We start from the raw sequence: 27,815 nt of genomic DNA, 5'->3' as shown, positions 1-27,815 counted from the left end.
CATTGTCAAATCACGCGCTAGCCAGATAGCTAGCCAGTTGTGTGACAATGCCTGGACTAACTACACGTTTGGCAGACACTACCGAGGTTGTATCATAGTTTTATCTAACAAAGTGTGGAAAATGCGATTCCAGATCCAACATAATTATTGCTTTGGCTGACAACGGCTCGTTGCTAAACTATTCTTACACGATGTAAACAAAGTTCCTCCACTTGCTAGCCACAAACTTCCTGTTTTCATGCCTCGCCTCTGAATCTGATTGGATGTGACCAACATAGACATAGAACGCGTTCTATGGTGACCAATGCCTGTAATGCCAATGCCAAGATGTGTGCCTATGACTGTTTCACTTGCTTCAGTTCAACGTCGTTTATTTTTTAAATAGTAGTGTTCTTCTTTTATTTAGGTATTTATCGAGAAATAATATCCTGAGCTGCGCGATTTCGCAAATCCGGTAAGATACCTGTAACGATCTAGCCTAATTAGCCTAGCCTATGACCTCTTATTTTCAATAAGCAAAACGCTAATGAGTTTAACTTGTATTTCAATGACAATACCTGATAAGATATGGTTTAAAACTTGAGACCGGCCTACTCTCGACTTTTTTTTGAACAGATGCAATGCTGTAGGTTGATGCTCCTACCAGGAGATGGCATCGCAAGTCCATGTCTCAGTGGGATTTTGAGAAAATGTAAACGAACGGTTTCAGAAATGTTATTTTGGGTAGGCTATAACAATACAGGCCAAATTAGTTAGTGTTAGCGGCATAGGCTTAAGTTTTAGGTAATAAAAGAGCTAGTCCACTCATTCACTTTGCAGTTGGCTGGATATCTGATTTGGGAATGCAACAACTGTGGAAGAAATTAAGTGTCTCTCTCTCTCTGTAGTCTTTCATAGCAGGGCCTGTAAATGTTTCTAATTAAGATTCTTAAAACATGAGAACCGGAGAGGTCATTTTGTAAAGCTGTGACCATTCAAAGACTTAATGTCTAGCTGCTACACAATCAGAATATCCAAATATATTGTAAATATCACCAAACATGTGAGTATTAGGAAATACTTTGTCTGTTGATTACTTAGTTGCTTAATTGCTTATTTTGTGTTTAGATTATTTTGTTTACTATCCCAAATTGATAGGCCTACACCCTACTTATGACAACAAATCCATAGTAAGCCCTTACTAGAGACACAGTATTTTTTTACATTTCTAGTCTCTAAATTAGCCTACTGAATACTGGTGCGGTTACAAATCAATTTAAATAGCATAGCATGTAGGCTACAAAATTGACCTTTTGTGAATCTCACTTAATCTGATCTGATGTCTTCAGACATATTTTTTAACACCAGATTCAAGCTCTCATATCTGTCAGAGAACACCATATAAGGATAACAGTTAGGCTATGTTTTATATGGTCGAGCCATAAGACCTGAATGTTTCTTCAAATATGATGAACCTTTATGCAGTCATCACCCATATTTAACACAATGTTCAACTTCTTGCTGTAGCTTTTTTTCATTAGCTTTCTGGGAAAGAGTGCGTCAAACCTAGCGTCCAACCCAGCCAAGGACGTCCTTTAAAGTTTTCCTTCAGTACATGAGTACAGACTCATCACGCCTGGTTTGGGGATGATTGGGGAGGGTGTGGAGATCTTGTTTATTGATTTGGGGGTGTTCAACACCATAGGTGGATTTTGTTCAGATGGCGTATTCATTTCACAATGGGATGAGGCATAACTTTTCCCTTTGTGACGCTCTGTCATCATACTGCCCCACAGTCACAGAAATAGCTGGTTGGGCTGGGACAGATTGTTCATGAATATTAAATTGATCCTTTTGGCTTTTATAAATTAGGAATGCTCTTGCCACAATCAGGCCTCTTTGCTGGATGGCTGCAAGGGCCTATGCTACAAAATGGCATAAGGGGCCTCCCATGTTGGGGCAGGGAAGACAAACAGACATTCTGTTTGTGAAAACTGGAAACACATTTGCGCATTTGCAGTATGACGACCACTGCTCATTCATTCCCCTAGGGATAAGAAGCGGTGGAATGCATTATTCCTTGATCCAAGATGAACTGATGTTTGAAAAGACAGAAGGAGACAAATAGCCTACATTAATTTGTTGTGGAAAATTCAAGTTTAAAAAGACGACCTTTGAACGTGAAAGTAAATAAGAAAAACTCTGGTGTTGCCGAGGTACAGCCTCTTGTAAACCTTTACTAGGCCTGTATTAGAAAGTTTCCAATCTTCTTATCCAGTTATACATGTTGTATTCAAATCAGGTCTCTTTACTGCAGCTGTCTAACAATTAGCAAACAATCATGTATCACAATATCACATGTCTTATTACACACACACACACACACACACAAACACACACATACAAATATATATATATATATATATATATATATATATATACAGTACACAGTAGTATTTTTATTGTTGTTAATTGATTGTTTTATTTAATATTGCTAGCAATAATTTGATTACATTAGATTTCATTTTCCTCTCAAATAAATCAGCATGGATTCTATTCTTTTAAGAAAAGAGCGACCTGGATTTTTGGAAATCTCCTTGCAAGGGAGACCATACAACCTCAGACAGTATCAATAGCTGAGAAACGTTCCAAAATTTTGAACTGATTTGTCCAGCGGACCTGATCTTTTTGTGATCTATGACGTAAGCATGTAAAATGAAATTAGAACACTGTCACCGGTGCATTCCATTGTTGTATGGAGATTGCTTAAGGAACTTTAAGATAAGGTCAGCGCTTATCTCAACACTATGGCACGAGAAAGGCCAGGCTCAGAGTAGGTTAAGATCAACAAAAATGTTCCTTAGCTTAATGCAACAAACCAACTCATGTTGAGGGACAGGATGGGAGGCTCAATAAGCAGTGATGCAGGATTATGTATATTTGATCATTGTACAGTATTGCTAATTTGTTGTTTTACCGTTGAATATGTAACACTCTTCTAATGGATAATTTCTCACACTTCACTTTTGAAATTTGAGATAACTTCCAAAGAAACCAAATGAAAGGATGTCTGAGCTATTTTAATTCCCAAATCTGAACAAACACAAGTGCTTCGAATGTGATTATACTTGACTTATTTGTTATTATCAATGTTTTCAAAATAGCTGAACAATACAGAGGCCTCAATGAATATGCTTTCATGATTTTCAACTCAGTTTTTATGGCTTTAGACTGGCAGTGAAGTGACCAAATGATGGCGTTATAGAGATGATGAGAAACGCCTGTGTCTGCGGCTATATCCTTGCAGTTCCCTGAGTGTGGATTGGCCCGTCACACAAAGAGACAAAAGCAGCCTTGGCTCTGAACTCTTCATTCTGTGCGGACTGGTGGTGTCCCTCCAATGCCGTCTTCTGTTTGCCTTTGAGCTTTATTGAATTCATTGTTGGCAAAATAGAGGTTCCCACTAAATTCCTCTGAACTAAAATAGTTCTGTTCATCATCAACAGACATCAGCTAAACTGCTTCTTTGTCTTCTTATGTTGTAAATGTACTGTATACTCATTATATTTATATATTTGTTGTTGTACAAGAGCGACCCATTGATTTATATGTATACTGTATTTACATACATACATACATTTATATACAACATACCTATCAAGTGTAATCTGTTTAATACAATTGGCCACTGAAAACTGTTTGTCTCTAAACCATAATTGCTTGAGAAATTATGAGTCAAACTGATAACAAACTCTCTTTTTAGGGAGGATATTAAGCATGCAATTTTGGTTTGGGGAGCAATCACCAAAGTAACTTTTGGAGACTCGTGGGGTCATTATGGTGCACAACTGCTGATCTGGAAACGACTAACAACATCTGAACAAATTCTACCAATGCAACCTGACACATGTTAAACTGAAATCAGTTTTGTTTCTCTTTTGTTTCCCTGGAGACATCTGCCAAACAGACTCTGGCACAGGCTGCATGGGTGTCTACTGGCCTGTATTCCTTCCTGTGACTGTGGGTAGTTCACATCCTCCAGGCTGACCCCACTGACCCCTGATGTTACACTGCCAAGCAGGTCAGAGTTCATGTTAAATCACTCCCAGACCAGTGTATCTTCCCAAAGGAAAGAGTCCAAGATAGAGTGATGCCCTTAAACAGTTCCCAGTGTGTTGACTGAGCATCTATATTACGTAGCACATAATGATTCAAAAAAGTATGATCATTCAATCTGATTCTTTACCAAACTGCTTGGTGAAATAATATCCGTACCATATATATAGTTCCCACTGTTTATTTGACGTGAACACATTGTAAATCTGAAGGGAAATTATAAATAATTATATAATAATTATGGTCATAAAAAAATTATATCGACGACTTACATTTGACTGTTTTGTGATACAAATGCCTGGTGATTAGACAGACATCTCTATTATATATTTTAATTCACAAATTCGACTGACACAAACACTGCAACCTAAAGCCTCTTCCTTAACACATCACTCAAGTCAGAATCTTAAAAGCATGTTCCAAAATATGGAGCTTAGACTTATAATACATGCACACTCTCAAACAAACTGTATCAAATTGTGTATTTCTATAGTACCAGTTATTTAATGATCATATGGAAAAATGCTTGTTCTTTATCAGTCTTTGTAATCAAAGCATTGAAACATGGACAATTAAATCTGTGCCCTCTACCACAGTGATATTAAGAACCAATGGAGGATTTCTGACTTTCTGACACAAGTCAAGGGACTTCTTATAAAAAGATGATTCTTATAAAATTGTATATGAATATATTGTTACATTTTTACACATTGAAGCATATTACTTATTGCACCATTTTGTAATGTCTTTGCTCAATATATTTGGTTAACATAAGTCAAACATTAGGATTAATATTTACTGTAGCTAGATGTGAATATTTCCATAATGAATTTCATCAAAATGAAAGTATATCATAAGCCATTAAGAGTATATGACAGATATTAAGGCAGTAACACAGACATTTCATACTACACAATTGTAATGGTAGACAATTATTTGCCCTCAAATTCACAGTGTAGGACAGAGGATATGTTTTCTCTTGACTCATTTGTCATTTGCAATAATCCAAGCCCCTTTCCCATAGCCCTTGCCTTGAACTCAAGAATGGTCATAATCTTTTAGTTTATTACCCAAGTTTGTTGCTTTTGGACACTATCCGAAGGCAAGCTTTTAAATCTCTAACAAGGTCAAAAATCATTAGCCTTCAGTTTATTGCTTGTTGGGGACTGCAACATCTGGTGTATTTCCAGCGTTCTATTTGAAGTGTGAATTTGGAAGCTTGGAATATCAAGGTCCTCATGTTGAGACGCTCTCACCATGAAGACCTTTTCGTTCATCGAAAGGAGAAAAAAAATGCAGCAAAAGCTTATGATATGATATTTCTAAATCATTTTCACATTTATATAAGTTAGACACACTGCAGAGTACTTGCATAGCAAAAGAAACCCGCTTCAATCAATAGGCAAGTTAATGACTACTGTAACACCAAGCCTCTCAACATGTATCATTATGTGACGACCAGCGCACGGAGTAAATAGTCCTCGTAGCCCTAACTGCTGATGAAGTAATTGGTGGTCCTTTGCTCAGGCCCATCCAGAATAAGACCAGATGGTCAATAGAGGTCCCTGGCAAGTCAGCTGTGGTAAAGAGCGATATAAGTCGAGTGGTTTAGTGATCGTGGGCCCATGTTACTGCAGTTCTCATTAGTTGCTTGATCCCTGGGACAGTCTCGGAGCAGCTTCATTGACACACACCTTTTCACACATCCTTCCTTTGGCTTCCCATTGCTGTGGGCCGTGTGAAGACAACACTCAGCCACGTGAGTCATTTATAGCTTGTGTGCAGCTCCATCCTGCTCCCTCCCCCTCTCCACGCAGCACTCTTCCTCCTGTGAGAGGGGCCTGGGAACAACACTTGTGTGGGGACGGAGACACACATAAACACACCGGCTCGGCTCCATTGTACGTGGCTATATATAAGCTCAATCCAGTCTTGTCTTGTCTTTCACTGGCTCAGAACTGCTGCAAGGTCCTGCACGCACACACACACCATCATGTTCACATGAGCCTTTGCACGCACACACTCGCACACAGACACAAGTGCGCACACACAGACACACACACACACACACACACACACACACACACACACACACACATACACACTTGAGGCCTGCAGCTTCATGGACTGGCTTGTGGATTAGTGGCCATGAGTTGATGTTGTTGTAGACAGTCTGCGTGGTCTCTTGTTCCATAGGCAGCATTGTGTGTGTGCGGGCCTAGTCACTGTCCTTGCGCAGGCACAGGTCCGTGTGCAGGTTGTTGGGGCTCGTGGTCTTACACTGGATGCTGTTGCTGTTCACCTGAGGATCGGAGTGGCACCAGCAGCAGAGGCAGGACTGAAGGAGAAAACAGGAGAGGGAAACTTTAATGGCTCAATGGAGATTTTATTGGGATTGTGTAGTTTGAGGTGATGATTTCCTTTAGAGGATATTTGGCCTCAATATTCCCAATGGTAAAATGTCTTGGTTCAGTGTTCTAACATCAACTGCATCTATTCAATGTGATCCTTTTCCTTTGAACTGTACAAGCACGCATGTACTGTAGCATTTGAGTCTGTGATCTGTGTGTGTGGTACTGGGGATGATAAGGGTATAGGTCACTGGAAAGGCATTACAGTCACACTGAGCATTCCCTCTCTCTCCAGGGAGAGGCTGGAGGCCATGCATGGCTTATCTCTCTCTAGTGGTCTTCTGGCAGGGAGTTGAGCATGCAACCCCACCCCAGTAAATAGCTTCATAAATCATGCTCTGGTTTATATTTTCCTGTAAGTGTGTCTCCACAGTCATTTACTGGACTTTGGGGAGCAGACGAGAATGCTGAGAGCAGACGATAGTCAGGGGGAGTTACGGAGGGCACTACGTGTGAGTGAGTGAGTGAGTGAGTGAGTGAGGAAGATGTTAGAGATGTCTCGAGGAAGGCAGGAGTGCTGTAGATGCAGTGAATCGGGTGGAGTAGATAGGGTAAGTTGGGTTCTAGGATCCTCACCTTAAAACAGTTCTTAAACTTCTTGCTGACAAAGTAGAGAATGATGGGGTTGATACAGGAGTTGATTGTGGCCAGGTTTATGCCCAAATAGTCCAAGATTAGGAGGAAGCTGAAACAATAACAAGACCAAAATATTGATTGATTATGGTGACCCAAGGAGATGCAGTGTCTCTATTTCTTGTGTGTCTGTAACATAAATGCTTGGTTGTATTGGATTGTATTATATCCAGCAAATGTAACACACTTGAGGAAGTCACATCGTCCTGTGTCATATTCAGAGTAGCCCATCTTCTTCAAAATCCGGCTTAGATGCAGAGGGAACCAGCACAGGGCAAAGATCAGAACCAGGCAGAAGACAGCTTTGGCCACTTCCCGTCTCTGTAAGACATATTAGATGGTGATGTTTTCTCATGTTGGAAAGCATGAGGTCCCTGTTAATATACTAGGCCTCAACAAGACATACATTCTGGCACGGCCATTTTCTTTCTCAACGGACACCCTCCTACATGTTAAAAAACATGGTATATCAGCCCTTTTCTATACATTACCTGTTTTAAGTGTTCACTCAGTGCAATCCGGAGATTTCCATTGCGGTGAGTGAGCATCTCAGAGGTCATCAGTGTGTAAAAGATGGCTGTGCAGGCCAAGGGTACACAGAAGTAGAACCCAAACAACCACCAATCCTTTGCCTCCGTATAGAACTGCAGGTAAATAACACAGCTGAAGTTGAGTCATGAGGGTAAGATTTAGGAGCAATAGATTTAGGTGCTGTCTACCTGGACTGGAGTCAACGTCAGAGGGTCAAAAGCTCCAGTGTGTTTTCTCCAGTACAGGAGAAGGAAACAACTGCATGCAGTAGAAGTACAGACTTGCACATGGCATTACATTTTTAAAGTAGTAGCAGCGAAATCAGATAATGCAATTACTCCAAGACAGATGTGAGATAAAGGCCCACGATAAGAAACCTTTTTAAAATGAGAAACTTAAAAGTTAGAAATGGCTCTAATTGTGTATGAAAACTGCTCCCATGTAACACTGTTATGCACAAGTCCATTACTATGGCCTGGCTAGAGGACCTGAGCCAGATAACAAGGAGAAGTAATTGTTCTGTACATAGACTGATCCAAATCAAAAAGTGTACAATCCCTATTCGCTAGGGCTACCGCCGTTCATTCCGACATACCAGCACTCCGACATTGACGTCCAATTGTCGTAGTGGAGGCATGTCTCTTTATGGGAAAAAGTTCCACCACTCCGACATTTGTTTTTTTCATGGTCGCAGTGGCGGTATTTAACTTTTTTTTCAAACAACGTGCCATTCCGACATGAGGTCATTAATAGGCTATTAATGTCATAAGTCTCATAACTATATCCAATTGTGTAAAATAATAAAGATTCACATTTAAAATGTCATTGTGAAGACTTCTTGATATGGTTATGTGTCTGTTGCGTGCACGACTCGGGGAAGTGAAAGCAGTTATATAGACAAGGCAAGTTTTCTTCTCTGTCTCATTATTCGCGGACTAAGTGGAGCTAAATTAAGTTATTATTTTACTGTCACTTCGTCTGTTTTATGGCCTAGAAGGTTGTATTTTGTATCTGTGGATAGCTCTAGCTCTCCTCTTTTATCTGACATGCAAGCCGTATCTTTTTAACCGTTTCACGAGTAAATCAAACGAAAGTGCGGTAGCCGAAGCTATATGATTCTTATTTGTTTGTCACTTCGTCTGTTTCTGTAACACACAAGGATCGATGTGTTTGGTATCAATGGAAAGCTCTGTTTCTCCTCTTTCATTTGATATGCGTGTTATATCTGTGCGATGCCTGGTCCCGGAGTAATTCAAGCGAGAGCAGTGGCTGCGTGGGTGAACGCAGAGCAAAATAGACTGTAAATATGATATAGGCTTTCATTTAAATTTATGATTTTATTTTTATTTTCATACTTGGTCGTACAGACACGTGTCTAGTCTCGTTGGAAAGCCCCGGTTCTGAGCTCTTTCATGCAATATAGGTCTCATCTCGCTGTGACTAATAATCGCGGAGAAATGTACAGAGAAGAATGGGTGTGTTTTTTGACGCACTTTGCGTCCGTCCGGCTCATAGGGTCCGTTAAATTGACGTGGAAAAAAATAGGATTTGTAAACTGTCGGAATGGGGGTACGAAAATGTGTCGGATTGGCAGCATGTCGGAATAACACCATGTCTGAATAGGGGTATGTCGGACGAAAGGGATGTCGGACTGGCAGGATGTCGGACTGCCGACATGTAACCATTTGCTAGAGCAGTAATGTTTCAGAGATTCAAAGGCAATGTTGCTCCAAAGAAAAGGCCCAGTGTTTCTCTGCACATATGGCTCTGTTTCAGAGCAACATACATCAGCTGGATGTGATTGCTCTTGTAGCCTGCAATCAATTAAAGTTCTCCAGGCTGGGGAACAAAGAAAGTGATCTCCGGATACGCTCCGTGCAGGAAAGAGAAAATGAGGCAATGGCACCCAGGTTTCTCTTTCTCTCATTTTCTGTATTTTCTGTGGTTTACAAATTCCAAATGCCTTCCACTCAAGTCTCTTGAAAGAGGGCTCTTTGGGCCAAAGAGGTTGTTATGATGAACTGACTGTCATTTACATCAATGTCAAGAAGTGTTGACTTACATGCATGAAGTCACTTTGGGGGTTGAGCATACAGGTTCTTATGGTCTGGTTTCCGTATTCAAAAGTGACCATGTCGAAGCAGATGGCTTCAGGGACTGCAAGAAGGATTGACAGCAGCCAGATGGAGAGGATCTCGATGGCCGTGAAGAGAGGGATGCCCACCCCCTGCACCCTGCTCCACGACGCCACAGCCCTGTACCTAGAGCAGGAGCACAGGGACAACAATTACGGTGGGAGAGCACACGTCCATACTCCATAAGCATGATGCATTTAAGGGTGCCTTGCCAGACACAGCGTACCAAATCCCCCTGGTGAAAAACTGAAAAGAGCAAGTACTTGCCCTGTAGATCAGAAGGACAGTAGTTTTTAAACAGATAAAATACTGAAGGACTTAATTGCTTATTTGTAAATAACAAAGGAGATAAATTAGAGATTCAGCAGAAAGGGCAAGGATGATCCAAGACTCATGGAAAGTCACATTGTGTTCTCCCGTGCTGTAATATTTATGTTGCAAAATACTCACTGACAGAACTAATGTTTATTGCTGGGAAGAAGCCATTGAGCTTGCTTGCCAAACACACTTCTTGTTTCCTGTTGCTGGAAATCATGTTTGCCTGTTTGTATCATTAATAACATCTCTCAAGTGAATGTTTTAGTATAATGCTGCATCAAGATTTCATGTGGAAATATATATTTTTCATGACACATTTGAATATCCCTGCCGAACAACATTGTACCATTTATATTTCACCAGTGGTGTACCTAATTCTTTAGACTGCCAGACCATGGAAGAAGACATAACAGTCATGACAGCCTCATGCAGGAATACGGAGTAAGACAAAGATATGCAGAACATTTCCTTGCCCTCATTTTGAAACAAATCAGGACCATCTGTGTATGTGTCCCGGTGATGTGAGGTGAGCCATTGTCATGATGAAGCCCAACCTCAGTCTCTCTTCAAGCCAAGCAGCTGCACATTGGATGCATGCAGGCTGGAGGACCCTCTGTGCTTTCTGCTCAAAGTTTTATCTGTCATCTACTTTACACTAGCAATGCTCCACCTGAAGCCAAAGACACACACTATTCTTCTCTGTCACTTTAGTTTCTCACTATGCGTCACCTTTAGTATTTAAAAGCAAACCAAAATATTCATATCAGAGATAACTGTGAAAAACATCTAAATCTAAGACTTAGGGATAACGTTATTAAACACACACAAACAATGATTTCCTATCTCCGCCTGGGAAAAAACTGGGATAAACAAACTCGCAGGTGGCCGTGGAAAAGGAAGCTCGTCTACATCATGAGAGCTGGCCATTCCAATTAACCCCAGCTCCTTCCGGAGCAGTGCTGTGGACCTCAGACAAACCTCACCAAGTCCTGCATCCTGCTCAAACTCGGACAGGAATAAAACCATTCACCTCTCTAAAGAGATTGTTTCCCCTTCAGAGCTGCAAGACAGAGCCTCACTTACTGCCCCTCGGAGAATTAGAGAAAAAAAATTAAACCTTCATTTAACCTTAATAAAAAAATAACCATGCCCAATTACCGATAGGATGCTAATGTTGATTGATAATTCAGTGCTGTAAAGCTACTTGTTCTAAAGCTACCAGAAGCTGTAACATCTCTTACTTTAAGGACAAAAGGTAACATGAGCATGTAAAAGTGGTGGGTAGAAAGAGCAAGACACATGTGTATCCCATCTGAGGCATGGAATGCAGCCCTTAGCTGCGTCAGCATCATATGGTCCTAATTACCACAGGGCAATCAAGGCCTACACGGCAAGGATCCTCAGCTCTGGATCTGCTCCCAGGCCCCCACTTGCACCTCATATGTCTGTCTCCCTGCTCCAAGCTCTAGGTTAGTTAAGGAAGGTATGTTAACACTCTGGGCTAGTTGAGGTATGCTAACACTCTGGGCGTGCACTGATTAATTAAGTCAGGTATGCAGAGCAGAAAACATTGCAAAAACATTGAAAACATCAGAAAACATCTGATTTCGGGGCTCTTGAATCCTGTGATTGTACGCAGCTTTGTGTTGTAGATTGTGGCTCTTGTAGCAGTGGCACATTTACCTGTCCACACTGAGGGCACAGAGGTTGAGAACCGTGATCCCCACGGAGGCCTTCTGCAGGAAGGGCACCAGCTTGCAGAGACACAACCCAAAGGCGCTGTCGTTGAAGGGGAACCTAGATCTCAGGAGCTGAGAAGAACAGGACACACTGCTTATTTACCAGGCAAATGTACCGAGTATATTTCACGGCTAATGGGGTCATTGATTTGTTTTTTGAGATCTAAGTTAAAAGCTTTGCCTGATGGATGCATCTGGCTTGATTGAAGAATAGTCTCAAAGGCAACATTTACAAAACATACATACATAACATAATCAAGTCCATTAGTCTGACCAAAAGAAATTGAGCTCTAAAATATCCATCTGGATTCATCAGTCCCCAATGTCACCACAGTTTAGAGATTTATGTCCTGAGACACAAACAGGAGGATCCTTTGGGATCTTATGCCACCAACTGTTATAAATGTGCTTTCTAAAAACAAAGAGAGGGGGTTTGTCCTGTAGTTTTCAATAGAACCTCTTAATACACCCCAGCCCCTGTATTTACACAACATAAGTGTTCTTAATCATGGGAATCCATGGGTACTGACAGAGAATATAATGTCTGCAAAGAAGCAAATATGTCCTTTATAAAAGTACTTTGTCATGTATTTGTGAATGTAGTGTGTGTGTGTGTGTGTGTGTGTGTGTGTGTGTGTGTGTGTGTGTGTGTGTGTGTGTGTGTGAGAGAGAGATATTGTTGTTGTTTCTAAACTTACTGGTATAAGTATGTCCCGAGCACTATTAGGACAGGAGAGAGCGTGAGAGACAGGCATGGCTATGTTTACGCACATGCATGGGTGTGTTTAATTTGGGCATTTCCTCTAGACTTGTGCGTAGCCATGATGGACGTCATTCACTGGGAGCTAAGCAGCCGTAGTGCTGCTGTCCTTCCCAAACAAAAGCACATTGTCCTTTTTCCTGTCAGAGACGGAAAACCCTCCCTTCTGCCCAGCTGTGAGTTTATTGTTTTGAGCAAGAGCACCTGTATCGGGGACTCAATTTAAATATGTGAAGAAGGCTATTCCAAGAAAGGATATACCTAAAATAGAGGGTTTTTTTTTTTTTTTTTTTTTAAGAATGATAAAAGAGGGGATTATAAAAGTATTTAAACAACATAATCACCCTCTCTATCAGTTCCAGAAACATCCCCCAAAGCTGCATACATTAACACAGTGAGAGAGTCATGCTCAGAGCTGGAGTCCCAGATGTGGTGTGAATTTCCAATCAGACGTTTCCCTGAGGCCATGTCTGTGATAAAGCCCTACTGGTTTGTTGAGGTCTCTGCACATTGTTGAGTGGTCTATTCACTGATAGTGGGAGATAAAGGCCTGCAGTTTGACCAGTGATAAAGTACCTCTCCATTCTGTAACCGCAGCGCAATCCCTGTGTTTATTTTAGAAGGCCGTCTCCCCGCTGCCATCGTCATGAAAAGCCTCGTGACTAAGACAGGCTGGCGTGAGATAAGCTCTGGGTAGATGTCTAATTGCACGCGCTCGCTCTCCCTCCTCCCTCGCCGCTCTCTAGCACCTTCTCCTCTCCTCTCCTCTCCTCTTACTCATACACTTCTCCACTTGCTCTTCGTGTCTTTTTGTTTGGCCAGTCCTGATGCTCAGGTTTTTACATCTCAACAGCATAGTCAATCTTCTTCACTCCCTATCATGCTTTTCTAAGTAAATGCCTTTTTATTAGTCAAAATGGCCGAAACCAAACTAAAGAATATGCTGACTGTAAGAGACCTTTAGATCACCCCTTTGTAAATAAAAGATAACAACCCTAGCTCACAACTTAGACAGGCCAGGGATTGTCAAGTCTATTCCTAGATGTTTGATGTATATGGCCTTTCAATTAACCCCTTCTCTTCAGTTAACCCCTCACATTCATGTTAGAAACAGCAAGTCATTCACCATTTCAAATAAGTGTGGCTAGTGCTTTTGTGCATACTCTAGTTTTCAGGAGAAATCATGATATGAAAAATGTCCTACCTTGTAAACAGTGAGGGGAAGGCAAATGATGATGTACATGAGATCTCCTAAAGCCAAGCTTGCAATGAGGGCGTTGGGCCCATTCCTCATGCTTTTGTTCTGGTAGATGATCCTCAGGAGTGTTGCATTTCCTACCATCCCTACGAGGAACACCACACAAGAGATGCCTGTGTTGATGTACCTGAAGCAGGAGCTGATGGACGTCCGGACAACCGTACAAGCAGGAGGGGGCCGCCGTCTGGTGACGTTGCCCGACATCCCTCCCCTCTGGCCGGCCACATTGCTCTGAACAGAGCCGCGGTTGTGCTGGTCAGCGGCCGCTGTGGTAGAGATGGAGCCCAGGGCCAGGGAGCTGCGCAGCTCTTGAGAGTCTGATTCATTCATGTGGCACATTCCACTGCTCGCCATGGCAGCTATTAGCAGCAACACATGTAGGGTCAGGGAGCCCATCGCGCTACACATTCCACACCACGATTCCCAGATATGATGACAGTCTCCGATACGTCCACTCAATCAGACGGAAGCTACAAAAGGAAAGAGTAATTAAAACCCAAGAAATAATATGCCTTTTCAATATAAAGGGCATGCAGTATATAATGACATTAACGAATATGTAAAAAAAAACATTCATATAGAGAACACAAAGTTATTAAAGTAAACAACTAGAACCATTATTGAAAGTTTGACAGCATGTCTGCAGAACAACTGCTTCCTTTTGAACAACAGAAAGGATTTAGAGAAGAGCTACAGATGGAGGATGCCAGCGCTGGTTACTGTCAAAGCACAGAACAAGACGGCTCCCCTCTCATCAACACTCACACTACCCATTGACAGTGGCAGCCTTGCTAATACCATGCAACTCTGTGCTGGAACTTTGTTTTCCTCACATGTTGTTTTGACAATACACCCCTTGCGTGGCTTTCATCACTGTGGTTTCTGTTGCTGGGCATTCCACTCTGTTTCCAATTTACAGATTTAAGCAAGTGGTTTCAACAAACAAAGGAACATTGCAACATAAAAGACAGGACTCTCTGTGGAGGCTCAGGGGGCATTTCATCCCATTTACTCACAGCGACATAGTGGGACAGAAACATTAATGAAAAAGTCATGGTGGAAAAAGCTGTAGGCCTCCAGTTACCTTCGTTCAGTAACCAATAGAACATAAAATAAAGTTAAACAAACCTAAATCAATCAAACTATATAGTGTATTGTATTGTACGTTTTAAATTGTTCAACTTTGTAAAGGATTGTGATTCAAACGACATAAATCACAAAAATACACAATAGACACAAACTAGACAAAGCTGAATAAATAATACTCAAAAAAATAAAATAAAATAAAAAACATCTAATGCAGTCAAAGTGACCCAAGTGGCCAAAGATCCACTACAAAGACAGTTCTTCCCATTTCGCAGACACATATTGCTGTTTAAACGTCCTGCCACCACCTGGTATACAAAACCTATTTAACTGTCAGTCCTTCATGTAGCATCACAGTTTAACTTCAGCCTTGCCACGACTGGGAGCCCTGACAGCACATAAACGGCTCCGTCTATAAATAATAAATGCCTTTTGGTTTTTCACCTACCGCTCCTAAAATGTCTGCCTTCCTCAAGATCCCGTCACTCAGTCAGTCATTCGCACACATGTGGGGAAACTTTCGGCTCTTGCCCCCAGACATCTGTGTGGCATCACATAAGTAATTAAGCAGATATCAAAGTAGAGAAGGATCCGTCTGGGCCCACGGAGCTCTGTGTGACGGCAGAGAGGTGCTGCGCATTCTGTCTCCAGCTTTTCCTGTGGAGAGTTGCCTTGCGTGTGTGTGTGTGTGTGTGTGTGTGTGTGCGCGCGCATGTGTGTGTGTGTGTGTTTGTGTTAGAGCACTTTGACTGGGTGGGAGTGCAAATCTCCACCCCCTCCCCTTTCCTCTCCCTCCACAAAGATCCAGCCGGGAGGGAGGCCCCAGAGAGAGCAGCAGTCGGCTGAGAGACACAGACACAGCACAGGCACAGACACAGGACACATTCACACATGACAGAGTACAGGCACAGAGTACATGACACAGAGTACTACAGACACAGAGTACAGGCACAGGACACATTCACACATGACACAGAGTACAGGCACAGAGTACAGACACAGCACAGGACACATTCACACATGACATAGAGTATAGGCACAGACAGACACAGCACAGGACACAGAGTACAGGCACAGACAGACACAGCACAGGACACATTCACATATGACACAGATTACAGACACAGCACAGGACACATTCACACATGACACAGATTACAGACAGAGCACAGGACACATTCACATATGCTGTGGTGCACAGACAGAGTACAGGCATAGTGCACAGGCACAGACACAAACTGCACAACACAACACACAGATATGTTAAGTACAAGCCATCACGAAACATGTCAGACACACACACATACCAATGCAGACATGCGCGCGCACGCACACATGCACACACAAACAAACAAACAAACAGACACAACTCCCAGGCGGAGCAGAGAAAACACAGCAGATTATGGATTCAGAGGAGACAAAGAAACTGGAAAAAATGTCAGGGTAACAGACACCTAATGCAGTTAAACCAGAGCACAGGTGCAGTGCACCTACTACTAATCATACACACACACACACACACAGACACACTCTCTCTCTCTCTCTCTCTCTCTCTCTCTCTCTCACACACACACACACACACATGCTGTTGCCCCCCCCCCCCAACAGCTCCTTCTCTAGGGTATTTGGGGGTACATACTGTACTGTAGTATCCAAATGGCTAGCTGCATCATTTTGACCATGGCTGTTTTCCTTCCCCTACAGATAACATGACAAGTGGATCAAACGTGCCTTGTGCTGCTGCTCTGTGGACTGAGGAGGGGAGAGGGGCTGGAGCCACTCTGATCTTTTCTTCACTAGATCGTCATCTTGCGCTGGGTGGTCGCTGGAAAAAGGAAGCTCCAATAAACACCGGTAGGGGTCATTTGTCTTCCTCCAAAGCTCAGGGCTGCATGGCATGTCTCAAATCCCCTGCACCGTGCCTTGGGTCCCTTCAGCATGGGATGGGATGAGGTCCTGAGAAACAGCATAAATCAATGAGCAGAGTCCCACTAACACGATGTTGACGGGAGGCTTTACCAGCTCTCCCATGGAGACAGATGGTGCAGGTAGCGGGGCGCAGACAGAGAGTGTAGGCATGCATATCTGTTCCGAGGGCCAGAGTGCCTTGCTGATGGCATCAACATCCATTACGGAGACCACATGTCTATACTTAGCCAGTTTCCTGCTCTCTGGCAGGGCATTGATAATGGGCCCATTTGCTATCGGCAGGGCCGATGTGACGCCTCTCACATCAGCAAAGAGCTGAGACAGCACCTGCCACGGGTAAACAATCCCAATCCACCCCCCCAGAGACTGCAGATTGGCTAAGCAGGCTACAGGAGGAAAAACACATGTATTGTTTATGGTCAATATGAGAGAGAGAGAGAGAGAGAGAGAGAGAGAGAGAGAGAGAGAGATGGCTAAATTTTTGTGACAGACTTTATATTATGAGGACTTTTATCAGTCAATATGCAGATGTTACAACTGTTTTTGGTAGCATGCAAGTGTACTGCATCAATACGTCTTGCATATATTTACATAGACAATGATATTTTAAATATTTGTAATATTGTTGAGATACAATGTGTATGGTAGCTAAACATAATGCAAAGACAAAAACACAACCAGCACCCCATACACACACACACACACACACACACACACACACACACACACACACACACAAACACTCACTCTTAATACTCAAGAATGTGGTTTATATCCTTTGGCAGACCCAGGTTGTCTGCGTTTTCCAGAATATTCTTTGTTTCCTGTAATGCTGATGTTGTTCCAGTCCGGCCCCTTCTGCGTGGCTGGCACTGGCCGCTCACTGCCCCAAGGGAAGTCTTTTCTGGAACAGGTCACACACCAATAATCAGTTTTACTGCTCTATCCCACAACCCTTTATTTAGTCAGAACAGAGCACGCGCGTCTAAACCTCTCTCCCTTTTACCCCTCCTGCTAAACTTCATTCTATTACTGGGAAGAGAAAATGACACAATCTGCATGAAGCTATATTTGCCCCATCTTTGGTCACAAAATACATTGGGTCCTTTTCATGAATCAAGCCAAAAAGGCTGGTTGTGTTTTTAAGATACTAGCAAAAACATTCTAATAAACCTTTTTATTTGCCCGATAACCATTGTTAATAGGCGTGCTTCCTCCTTAATATAAATTGTGACTTAATTGGGTAATGCTAATATTTACTACCATTTAAAGTTTAAAGAATTGTGTTTTCTTTAATTGAAGGCATAAATATATCATAGCTGCTGAATAAGTCATGGTCAACTGTGGCAGATATTTTATTCATTAGGATGTGATTTGCTGACGGGATCTTTTTTTCCAAATCTAAACTCCCATAAGTCAGCCAGCAGTTTTGGTGGTGTCGCAACTTTGAGAGGCTCCAGTTGGAGTCTTTGTTAATCAAGGCATTAATATATAAAATGATGAAACCTTTACCTGGTCCCTGTTGTTTTGGGCTTTCATGTTGTTGTGTTGTTGTTGTTTGGGTCTTCATCTCGTATTAATGCCATTCTCTCTGAACTCAAAGATGGCAGCTTGCCTAGTAATTCATATGCTTGTTCTCTGATGGCATCTGTCGAAATGTGCTCCCTGCATATTGGTACATACCCTGTGGGAAAAAGCAAACCCAGGCCTCTGACTGAGTGGGATGTAAGCGTTTTCTTAACTGGGGCACTTGCTCCAAAAAGGAGGAAAAAAGGGGAAAAGAAGTTAAAGGCCAATGCTGTTGTCACTCAGGCAATAGCTGTCACAGCGAAGCAGGGAAAAAAATGGCCCATGCACACAGTCTCTCAGAAAAATGTACTGGATCATTTTTATGTGTTACAGATGGCTTGTGAACAAAGGAACAAAGGAATGTTTTTGAGGGGAAAAGGTTTTTCAGTAAATGAGGATGGTAACTCACAGAAATACACATGAAACAAATTACTTGTGATTCCGTACGGAAAGATGACTTGTCGTTACGGGCGGAAACATCATACATTTGCAGAGGAAATGTAATCAAGGACGACAGGATTTGGGGATTGCAGCAGCTCGTGCTGTTGAAATCCTGTATCTGAGTAGGATGGATGAGAAACAATGAATGAAGAGATGTCATTTGTTTTCTAACTGAGACTCTAACTGAGACTCTTTTCCCCAGTCCAGTCCCCCTCCCTCAGCTGTCCCTCCTCCCCCGACACACATCATCTTAAGGGGGTGCGTAATGGGTGAGTCGGCAGAGGCCCAGCCCCTGTCCTGTATTCCAGGAAGCTATTCATTTTTAGTCATCCCCCACCAACACTAACACCAGAGGGTCACAGGGGTCCTGAGAAGTGTTGGGGTGCTCTGTCCTGATATTTCTCTACAAGGCTATCCTTATCCTGCACTAAGGTATAGAGACTATTGCTGGACTGCCACAGGTCCATGGTGGTGCAAAAACAACACAAACAACAACACAAATGTTTTCCCTTACAATTACGTGGACAAGATATTTTAAGAATCCATGAGAATATCAGTTTCACAACTAATTGTGTAGACACCAAATTGAGCATTTAGAATGAACAAATCAATATATCAATTGCTGCTAACAGTTTCTGACTACTTGGTGATTAAATAGTTAGTAATGCATCGTCACACACAGTTAACTGATTTGTTTGGCTTTTCTCTTCATGACTGAGTTTTTGGAAGCAAAGAAATGGCACGCACAATTAGTTACAATTAGCAAAGCTAATGATCTGCTATTTGAATTGCGCTGATATGCAGAGAGACAAACATTGCAATTTATGTTCTCTAACTCAATACATTCCTTCTAACTCAATACATTCCTCATGTTTCTGCTGTGAACAAAAACAATTGTGTTTGTAATACAGCAGCAGCAGCTTATATGTGATAGAAACATTTACGCAATGAAAAACGGAACCAATAATAGTAAACAGTACCCACAATTACATAAATAATCAGTGGTCTTCAATGTACATTATTACAGAGAGTGGCTATATTTTCTGTAATGCAAAATATCATTTAATAAGAAATACAGTTACAGTTCAATGTACCAGTATTTGAGCTTAAGACATGAACATTGAGTTCCTGTCCATGTCAAACTTAAAGCTGGGTCAGTCAGGACAGACAGATCCACAGAGGAGGCCAGAGTCTGGCAGCACCTATAGCTTTATCTCCGTCATGTCACAACACACAGCCTACCCAGTGATAAGGAGGAAGCACCCTGTCTGTGTCTGAGATGGTCCTTTTTGTGTGCGTCATGTCTTGTACAAACACACTCAGTCAAATCTACTTGGCCCTCAACAGCACAGCACAGCACACATCCCCCAGCTCAGTCTGTCTGGGAAACATGAGTAAGCTCAGCATCAGGCACCTCTGCTGGCTGGATTACTCAAGACATGGTGAGTGGAGCTGACTACATCCCCAGCTGCCAGTCCAACCCATTCATCTCTGAATCTTGTGGAAAAGTACAGCCCTGATACTATCGAAGGATAAGGAAATAAATTGCTCATCCATAATAATCAGTAAATGTATTCTGATTAGATTTGGATAGATCACATTCTGTTGGAGAGATGGTGATTATCTTAATGGATGTATTGTATGGCACTGCACCTGAAAATACAAAGTTGCCACACTAGTCACTGCCCAATTGGTGTTCCAGAGCAGAACTAACACATTTTTTTGCTGTCAGGCCTTGTGCTGATTGGTCAAGTTGGGCAGACCATTGTGAAACATCTGCGGCCAATTACAGCATGGCGTGCAAGCCATCAACGCAGCCTCTGGCCAGGACGAGCCAAATGGAAAGAGATCACTGGTGTCCAGAGAGGAAAGCAACGGCGGACAAGAAAGAGTGTTGAGAGGAAGCCTTTGAATGGATCCAACTGTCCAATTGCATCCGTCTGCCAGATAAACGCAGCCTTTGTGTGCATGTTAGCTGCTGGCAGCCAGTGAGCAGGTAAGAGATGAAAGAGGGCCCGTGCAGGTTGGCCATGTGCAGGATGTGAACACTGAGCGCACATTCACACTTTACAGGACTCTCACAAGCACACACGCACACTTTACAGGACTCTCAGCAAGCACACACGCACACTACAGGACTCACAAGCACACACACACACTTTACAGGACTCTCAGCACACACACTTTACAGGACTCTCACAAGCACACACATACACTTTACAGGACTCTCAGCAAGCACACACGCACACTTCACAGGACTCTCACAAGCACACACACACACTTTACAGGACTCTCAGCAAGCACACACGCACACTTTACAGGACTCTCAGCAAGCACACACGCACACTACAGGACTCACAAGCACACACACACACACACTTTACAGGACTCTCACAAGCACACACACACACTTTACAGGACTCTCACAAGCACACACACACACTTTACAGGACTCTCAGCAAGCACACACGCACACTACAGGACTCACAAGCACACACACACACTTTACAGGACTCTCAGCACGCACACTTCACAGGACTCTCACAAGCACACACGCACACTTTACAGGACTCTCACAAGCACACACACACACTTTACAGGACTCTCACAAGCACACACGTACACTTCACAGGACTCTCACAAGCACACACGCACACTTTACAGGACTCTCACAAGCACACACACACACTTTACCGGACTCTCAGCAAGCTCAGGCTGCTGAATCTGTGATTGTACATGAGTAAGTTGGTGAGGCCACACATATGTTGTGGACTGTAGGAAATGAACCCTGTCGATATGCAGGGGTCTATTGAACTTCAAGTGCTTCTTTCCTCCTGTCCCCTGTCTGCATTTCATCATGTTTTTGCACAATGTATGCTTACAGATTTTCAGAAGGAGTTTGGGTCATGGAATGTATCTGGGTGTTGATAATCTCTCATTATAAACCAGTAAGTGATTATTTATCTTTCCAGAGGTGGCCAGATGTTAAGCACAAACCTGTTGTTGCTCCTTAGCTTGCTGCTGGTAGTCACATCAGAAGCTAATGAGGCTAATCATGCAGTGAAGCCTTCAGCCCCCGCTTACTAAAGCACCTCAGAGTTCTACACTATGGGTTCCCTCTCTGTCCGACACACAAACACCCACGTGTACACACACACACTTCACTTGAGTATAGTTCACAGATGTTTCCCATGTGAAATAAAATCTCACTGCCTTGTGTTTTTCCACTTCAAGAACATTTTATTCCCTATTTTTTCTTCTTCTTTTTTCTGGGCCTTGATTGCAAACAGTGCAGCGCTACGCTTTGATGTGCACCACATGGCCCATTAGCACACAGTCATTAGTTCCACGCTGTGAGAGCCTTGAATACGGCTTTATCAACCCTGGCTCTGTTTATTGGTGCCTTTGACATATATGAGTTACTTAACTGTGGGTTACATTCAATAATGGACGTGTTGCATTCAAAGGTTTGGGTCCATGGATTTGTTGTTTAGTTTAAATATAGTTTACAGATGGAGTTGAATAAGAATCCAGAAGTAACTCTGAAAGCAATGCAGACATTTTTGTGTATTTTTCACTCTATTCTGCTGGCATGGCAGTTTGGCGTGTGGGACTGCAGTAAAAACAGGAGTGGTACCTGTATCTGGTTACGGGGACTATTGGAATTGGGATTAATGGTCAGCACTTACCACAGATGAAAGAATCTCCGATGAAAGATGAAAGAATCACCATTGAAAGTATGAAAGTATGACCATTCTCAACATAGGTTTTTAAATGTGCGTTTTTAAAGGTTTTTTGCTCTTGCGTGTGTGTGTGTGTGTGTGTGCTAGAGGGTGGGGATGGTGTCAAAGGTGATGGCAGGGTGCTCATCTGGGAATGATTATGGTACTGATTTGACTCTTGTGCATTTTGTTCAAATATCCTCCTAAAATCTCTACTACTAACAAGTTATTGAATAGTCATGGAATATATGTTACTGCATAATAAATAGAATGTTATTGAACATCTATATCATTTAGTTGTCATGACACATGAAATACGATAAAGCTTACACTTGTGCTTATTCATGTGTTGGCCCTTGAGCCTTTGATTGTCGAGGTCATGAACTCTTAGTTAGTGGGGGTAGAGTTCACTTTGTGATTTGAAATTGATAGTACTCAAGTTTCACAATGTAACAAAAATGGCCCTAATTATTAACCCTTTTCATGTGTGAGAGACAACTTCTTAAAACCTTTCTCTCCTTCCCTTATTGTACACATCATAGACATCACCAGCCTAAAGTGTTGATCTGCTATACTTACTGTCTGTAATTATGCTGTGTATAAAAGATATCGGTTTTTGAAGCCTATGTTCTTTTGAAAACTAACTTGCCAATTCAATCATTTCCCAAAAGTTGTCCTTTATAGCTGGGCAGCGTTTTGTGTTATGAGTGCATTAGATATTCCTGCCCACAGGACAGCATAGTTGGTCAGTCTGAGTCATCCATGGCCCTGAGTTGCCCCTGCTGCCTGGTAAACAAAGCCAGAGGCTGGCATTCCTCCTCAGCTGGCCCACAACACCAGCCCTGCTATCAGTCCCTCGGGAGGCTGGCCTCACGCTCACAGGGGCCCTGCCCATCCACTGGGGTTTCCTGCATTTAAGGAACAAAGAGTTGGCGCAGAAGTGAGGAGGGGTGATGCTGGCACAGCTGGCACAACTGGCAGGACGGGAAGAATCTCTGGGCTGGTCAAGGCTAGAGTTTGGCACGAGCTGTGGGTGGAGTCTCTGGTTTGGTCAAAATAGTTTGGCAGGATGTACAGGTAGAGCCACTGGTTTGGTCAAGACTAGAGTTTGGCACGATCTACGGGAAGAGTCTCTGGTCTCCAGTGGGCAGTTGGCACAGGAAGAGTAGGGAGGGGTGGGTTGAGTGCATCATCGACTGCAACTCAGCTAAAGGAGATTTCCTCAGAATCACCATGTTTCCTTCCCCGAAGTTGCTATTTCAAATGGGCAGATGAGGTGTCTTGATAATGATCTACAAACGAAAATCTGTTTTTGTACTGATAATGTCACTATATGCATGCTTCATTTGCTTTTAAATGTTTTGGCCCTGTCTCCTAACATATTAAGACCATTCTCTGGCTCACTAATAAGAAATTAAACAGATAATAACTAGGGATGCAACGGTTTTCAATAATTTATTGAACCGTTCGGTTTGGCCTGTTCGGTTCAATAGACTCACCTAAACCGCAATATTTCGGTATACGCGACATTAAACTTTTTATTTAATACAAGGTTATTGCGCGCGCGTAGCCTGGGAGCGATAGAGAGGAGTGCTTAGGACCCGGGGGATGCGTTTTCTCTGACTGTTCAGCTTGCCTCTCGTCAACCTTGCAACAACCAATCAGAATTTTACTGAATTTCCCAAGAGCCAATAAGCGCGTTGAAATGCAAATGAAGGAGTCATGTGAGAAGAAACAAACTTTACCGGCGGCTGCATGATCATGGCGACATTTGAAGTAGCCCACGAACAAGGCAAAAAGACCGTCAGTAAACAAAGCACAGTGTGCATTGCAAGCACTGCTTCACAACGATCACCTAATAAAGGTAACACATCCAACATGTCGGCCCACTTGCGCCTTCATCACCCGGCTGTAACCTTAAGTGGAGCAGCACGGAGAGTTAGTTTGCCACCGAAAACCCAACCATCCATTGCTGCAGCCTTTCGACAACAATATTCCTATAATTCCCAAAGACATAACGAATACGACGGCGTATTAGGGCCACGTATATATACTTTGTAAAGACGCAAATTTGCCACTTTAAAAGGTCGAAAATTTGCCACATTATAAAGTCTGTGTGTAACAGTGTAACCGGTGGTTTCTGCCCTGCGTTGATTGCTCGCTAGAGTAGCCTAAGAAAGCGTGACGCCGACACAGCTGAGTGTATTCTCTTTTTGATAGTTTACTGGAAAATATTGTAGGGATGGGAGGTTATAGGAGATGGGGAGGCTGACATGTCATTCCAAACTCGGGTCATTTATTTTCCTGACGTTGTACATGCTAGGCTACGGGCAGCGGGAGGTGTCCACTCGAAAAACAATAAACTCACTGCTAAATCAGTCAATCGCTCGTCCACTCGTCAATCACACAACTCTCTCACACACACACGCACACACACACACACACACACGACAGGAGACACAGGGGAAACAGACACTTTGTGAAGTGGCAAATTTGCCACTTTCTTCTCGGAATATTGCCCCCCCCCTGACATCAGGTTGCAATAATGTTCATTTCATTGTTCTAATATTTTTAATGCTGCACTGCACTTTTGTCTATGTTTACATTTTTTACGTTCATAAAAGAGGACAGGGCAGGCACTCCCAAATCAAATATCCATTTGAAACTACACATAATACTACCTCACCAATTATTTTGAGAAGATTTTCAGAATTGTTCACTACTTTTTTGAGGGTGTATAACAGTTAAGTATTTTCTTTAAATGTGTGAAGAACAGTGAGTTTATTAAATAAATAACTACACATTACTTTATGCTGCACTGCACTATGGATAACATTGCCTGTTTATGACAGAAGGCAATGATGGTGTTCTTTTCTTTTAATACATTTTTGTGATTCTGCTTCATCTGTGTCAGGCTATGCATTTAATATTTTCTCTGCAAGTGTAAGTAGAAGCACATTGTTGATTTGAAATAGAAAAGGCAAATATAGCCTCCTGTATGCTAGAGCCAAGATAATATTGATATATTGAAACCGAACCGTTACCGTGGCCCAAAAACCGTGATACAAACCGAACCGTGGCAAAACTGTACCGTTGCATCCCTAATAATAACTATATTTTTCATGCACATTATCTCATTAGAGCCATCAGAGCCATTCTCTCTTGTTAACACTCACACACACACACACACACACACACACACACACACACGCACACACACACACACACACGTATATATTCTATGATTTTCCTATGCACTAGAGAAGAGTTGAACTTTGCAGAACAATTTCATGCACATTTTTGCATGAGCATAAGAATACTCTTTTTTTAGAGCAGTAGAGATCCCTTGTTTTTCTCACATGACAAATGACTCAAAAACATTCCGAGACCATGGGCAACCATGAATCTGAAAGGACAAGAGCATTCTTTCTAGCACACTACAGTAATCTCAAACATGTGTTGTTTTCTTGTAAATCCACAGTGTGCTGGAACTCAGTCTCATTTAAAAGAGTAAGTAAGCTGTTTTGGCCAACCAGATATCTACCAGGGTGTTTATGACATTGTTTCTATAAAACATACACATAGACACACACACGCACACACCACACATATGGACACCCACACACAAAAGGAAGAGAGAGAGGGACAGGGAGAGTGAGGCAGAGCGAGTCTGATGCTCCTGACTGCAGGCATCATTTCCTGAACTTGTTTATTGCTGTGTCGTGTTCATAGCGCGGCCTCTAGCAGAGATCCAGCAGACATGAGGAACATAAACTGTTTGCTCCCAGCAGAGATGCAGAGGGTAAATATTGCCCCAGTCAACCACATTTGGCTATACAGGAAAAATAGTAAATGGCTCTACCTTGAAAGTCCACAGAGCTCATGTGTGAAAAAGTCATAAATATTTGTCCTCTTTAAGTCATTTTCTCTTTTCCCTTTCCCTCTTTATTGATCCCCATCCTTGCTGTCTCAATCTCTCTTTTGCTGTTTTTTTCCCTTCTCCTCTGGAGTAGGCTACGTGACAGAGGAAATGATCCTTAGGGAGCTACTGAACCATGGCAAAATATACTCTCAATCTCTCTCTCTCCCTCCCTCCCTCCCTCTCTCCTGTGCACACACACACACACACACACACACACACACACACACACAAACACTATGTAGAATTTCCAGGAGATCAACGGTCAAATTAAACCACAAGTATGTCTTTGTCCACAATTTAAACAGTTACACCCACTGAGAAAAACCGCCAAGCTGTGTGAACACACTGTTGAAGCCATGTATAGTTACTCAGCAATATTCAACAATGTTTTCTCAGAGATTTGCTAACATATAGGGGGTTTTACTGTTTTCATCATACTTAACTGAACCAGTCCCCTAGTTGGTTTTGAACTCCAACTACAGGGAGCTATGTGTATACCGAATAAAAATAGATTCTTCTGAAAAGATTTCTCTGCGTCTGACCACACACAAACACACATAGACCAAGTAAACAGATACATAATGCATTTTCTTAACATCAATGTGATAAGCTCTATTTCTGTTATACATATAAAGTCATGTACCACGTCTGCAAAGGCTGTTGGCTCATTGATTAAAACACTGCTGCATTTCTCTAGTCTTAATTCACTAAGGCATTTTCCCATCATAGCATTGGATGTGAATCCGAATTAAAACTCCATTCACTCATGGGCCTGCCATGACATAAACACACACACACACACACACACACACACGGTTTATGTGAAAACACGATTTGACACCAATCTGTAAGCAAAGTCACATTAGACCTAGCTCCACACCTCGTTTAGTTAGTGCAGCTGTGTAGGCCAAGTCTGGGTTCTTGCTGTTAGCAGAGTGATAGCAACGGAAAGATGAATGTTGAAAGTTTCCCTATTTTGGGTGAGGAACCCAGGAAATCTCCCTTCTTTTCAATGCTCAATGTTGATAGCTATGACATGACTATTGCTTTATAATATTGGTGCAATCATATGAGAGGTCCTATCATGCTGCATGTTCTTGCTGGGCCCTTGGCCTGGCTCAGTGTTCTCTACAGTATGAACATGAGCATGTCTGCCAGAAATCAGACCAGTGAAGGTGCTGGTGTTATCATAATTATTGTGGTTTCTCAGCATGTGTTATGGTGGGATGAAGTTTAAAACACAACATCTTACTGTGTGAAACGGTC

The 27,815-nt window shown here is 42.4% G+C and overlaps 1 protein-coding gene and 2 long non-coding RNA genes across 4 annotated transcripts; 2 read left to right on the top strand and 1 right to left on the bottom strand.

Annotated features, from left to right (window-relative positions):
* Window positions 1-196: 196 nt before the first annotated feature.
* On the top strand, window positions 197-10,437 carry LOC134059904 (uncharacterized). The gene is made up of 3 exons (XR_009935089.1): window positions 197-454; window positions 3,932-4,060; window positions 9,798-10,437. It is a non-coding gene; the product is annotated as an uncharacterized LOC134059904 (long non-coding RNA).
* ednraa (endothelin receptor type Aa) lies at window positions 4,261-15,663 on the bottom strand. 2 transcript variants are annotated; one of them, XM_062516437.1, is made up of 8 exons: window positions 15,415-15,663; window positions 13,827-14,350; window positions 11,807-11,934; window positions 9,733-9,931; window positions 7,631-7,783; window positions 7,327-7,460; window positions 7,083-7,191; window positions 4,261-6,433 (listed from the first exon to the last, which is right to left on the bottom strand). In XM_062516437.1, exons 2-8 carry the CDS (start codon window positions 14,286-14,288, stop codon window positions 6,314-6,316), a joined length of 1,305 nt encoding a protein of 434 aa, XP_062372421.1. In that variant the 5' UTR covers window positions 14,289-14,350; window positions 15,415-15,663; the 3' UTR covers window positions 4,261-6,313. The 2 variants fall into 2 exon arrangements, with proteins under 2 accessions (XP_062372421.1, XP_062372429.1); XM_062516445.1 differs by lacking the exon at window positions 15,415-15,663 and adding an exon at window positions 14,496-14,628.
* Window positions 15,664-16,580: 917 nt separating this feature from the next.
* On the top strand, window positions 16,581-22,124 carry LOC134059909 (uncharacterized). Its single transcript, XR_009935091.1, has 2 exons — window positions 16,581-16,820; window positions 20,638-22,124. It is a non-coding gene; the product is annotated as an uncharacterized LOC134059909 (long non-coding RNA).
* The last annotated feature ends 5,691 nt before the right edge of the window (window positions 22,125-27,815 follow it).

The sequence above is a fragment of the Sardina pilchardus genome, chromosome 2 (genome assembly GCF_963854185.1).
Source record: "Sardina pilchardus chromosome 2, fSarPil1.1, whole genome shotgun sequence".
Lineage (NCBI taxonomy): Eukaryota > Metazoa > Chordata > Actinopteri > Clupeiformes > Clupeidae > Sardina > Sardina pilchardus.
The sequence above is the reverse complement of the archived record's forward strand: the minus strand, read 5'-3'. Positions and strand labels throughout refer to the sequence as shown.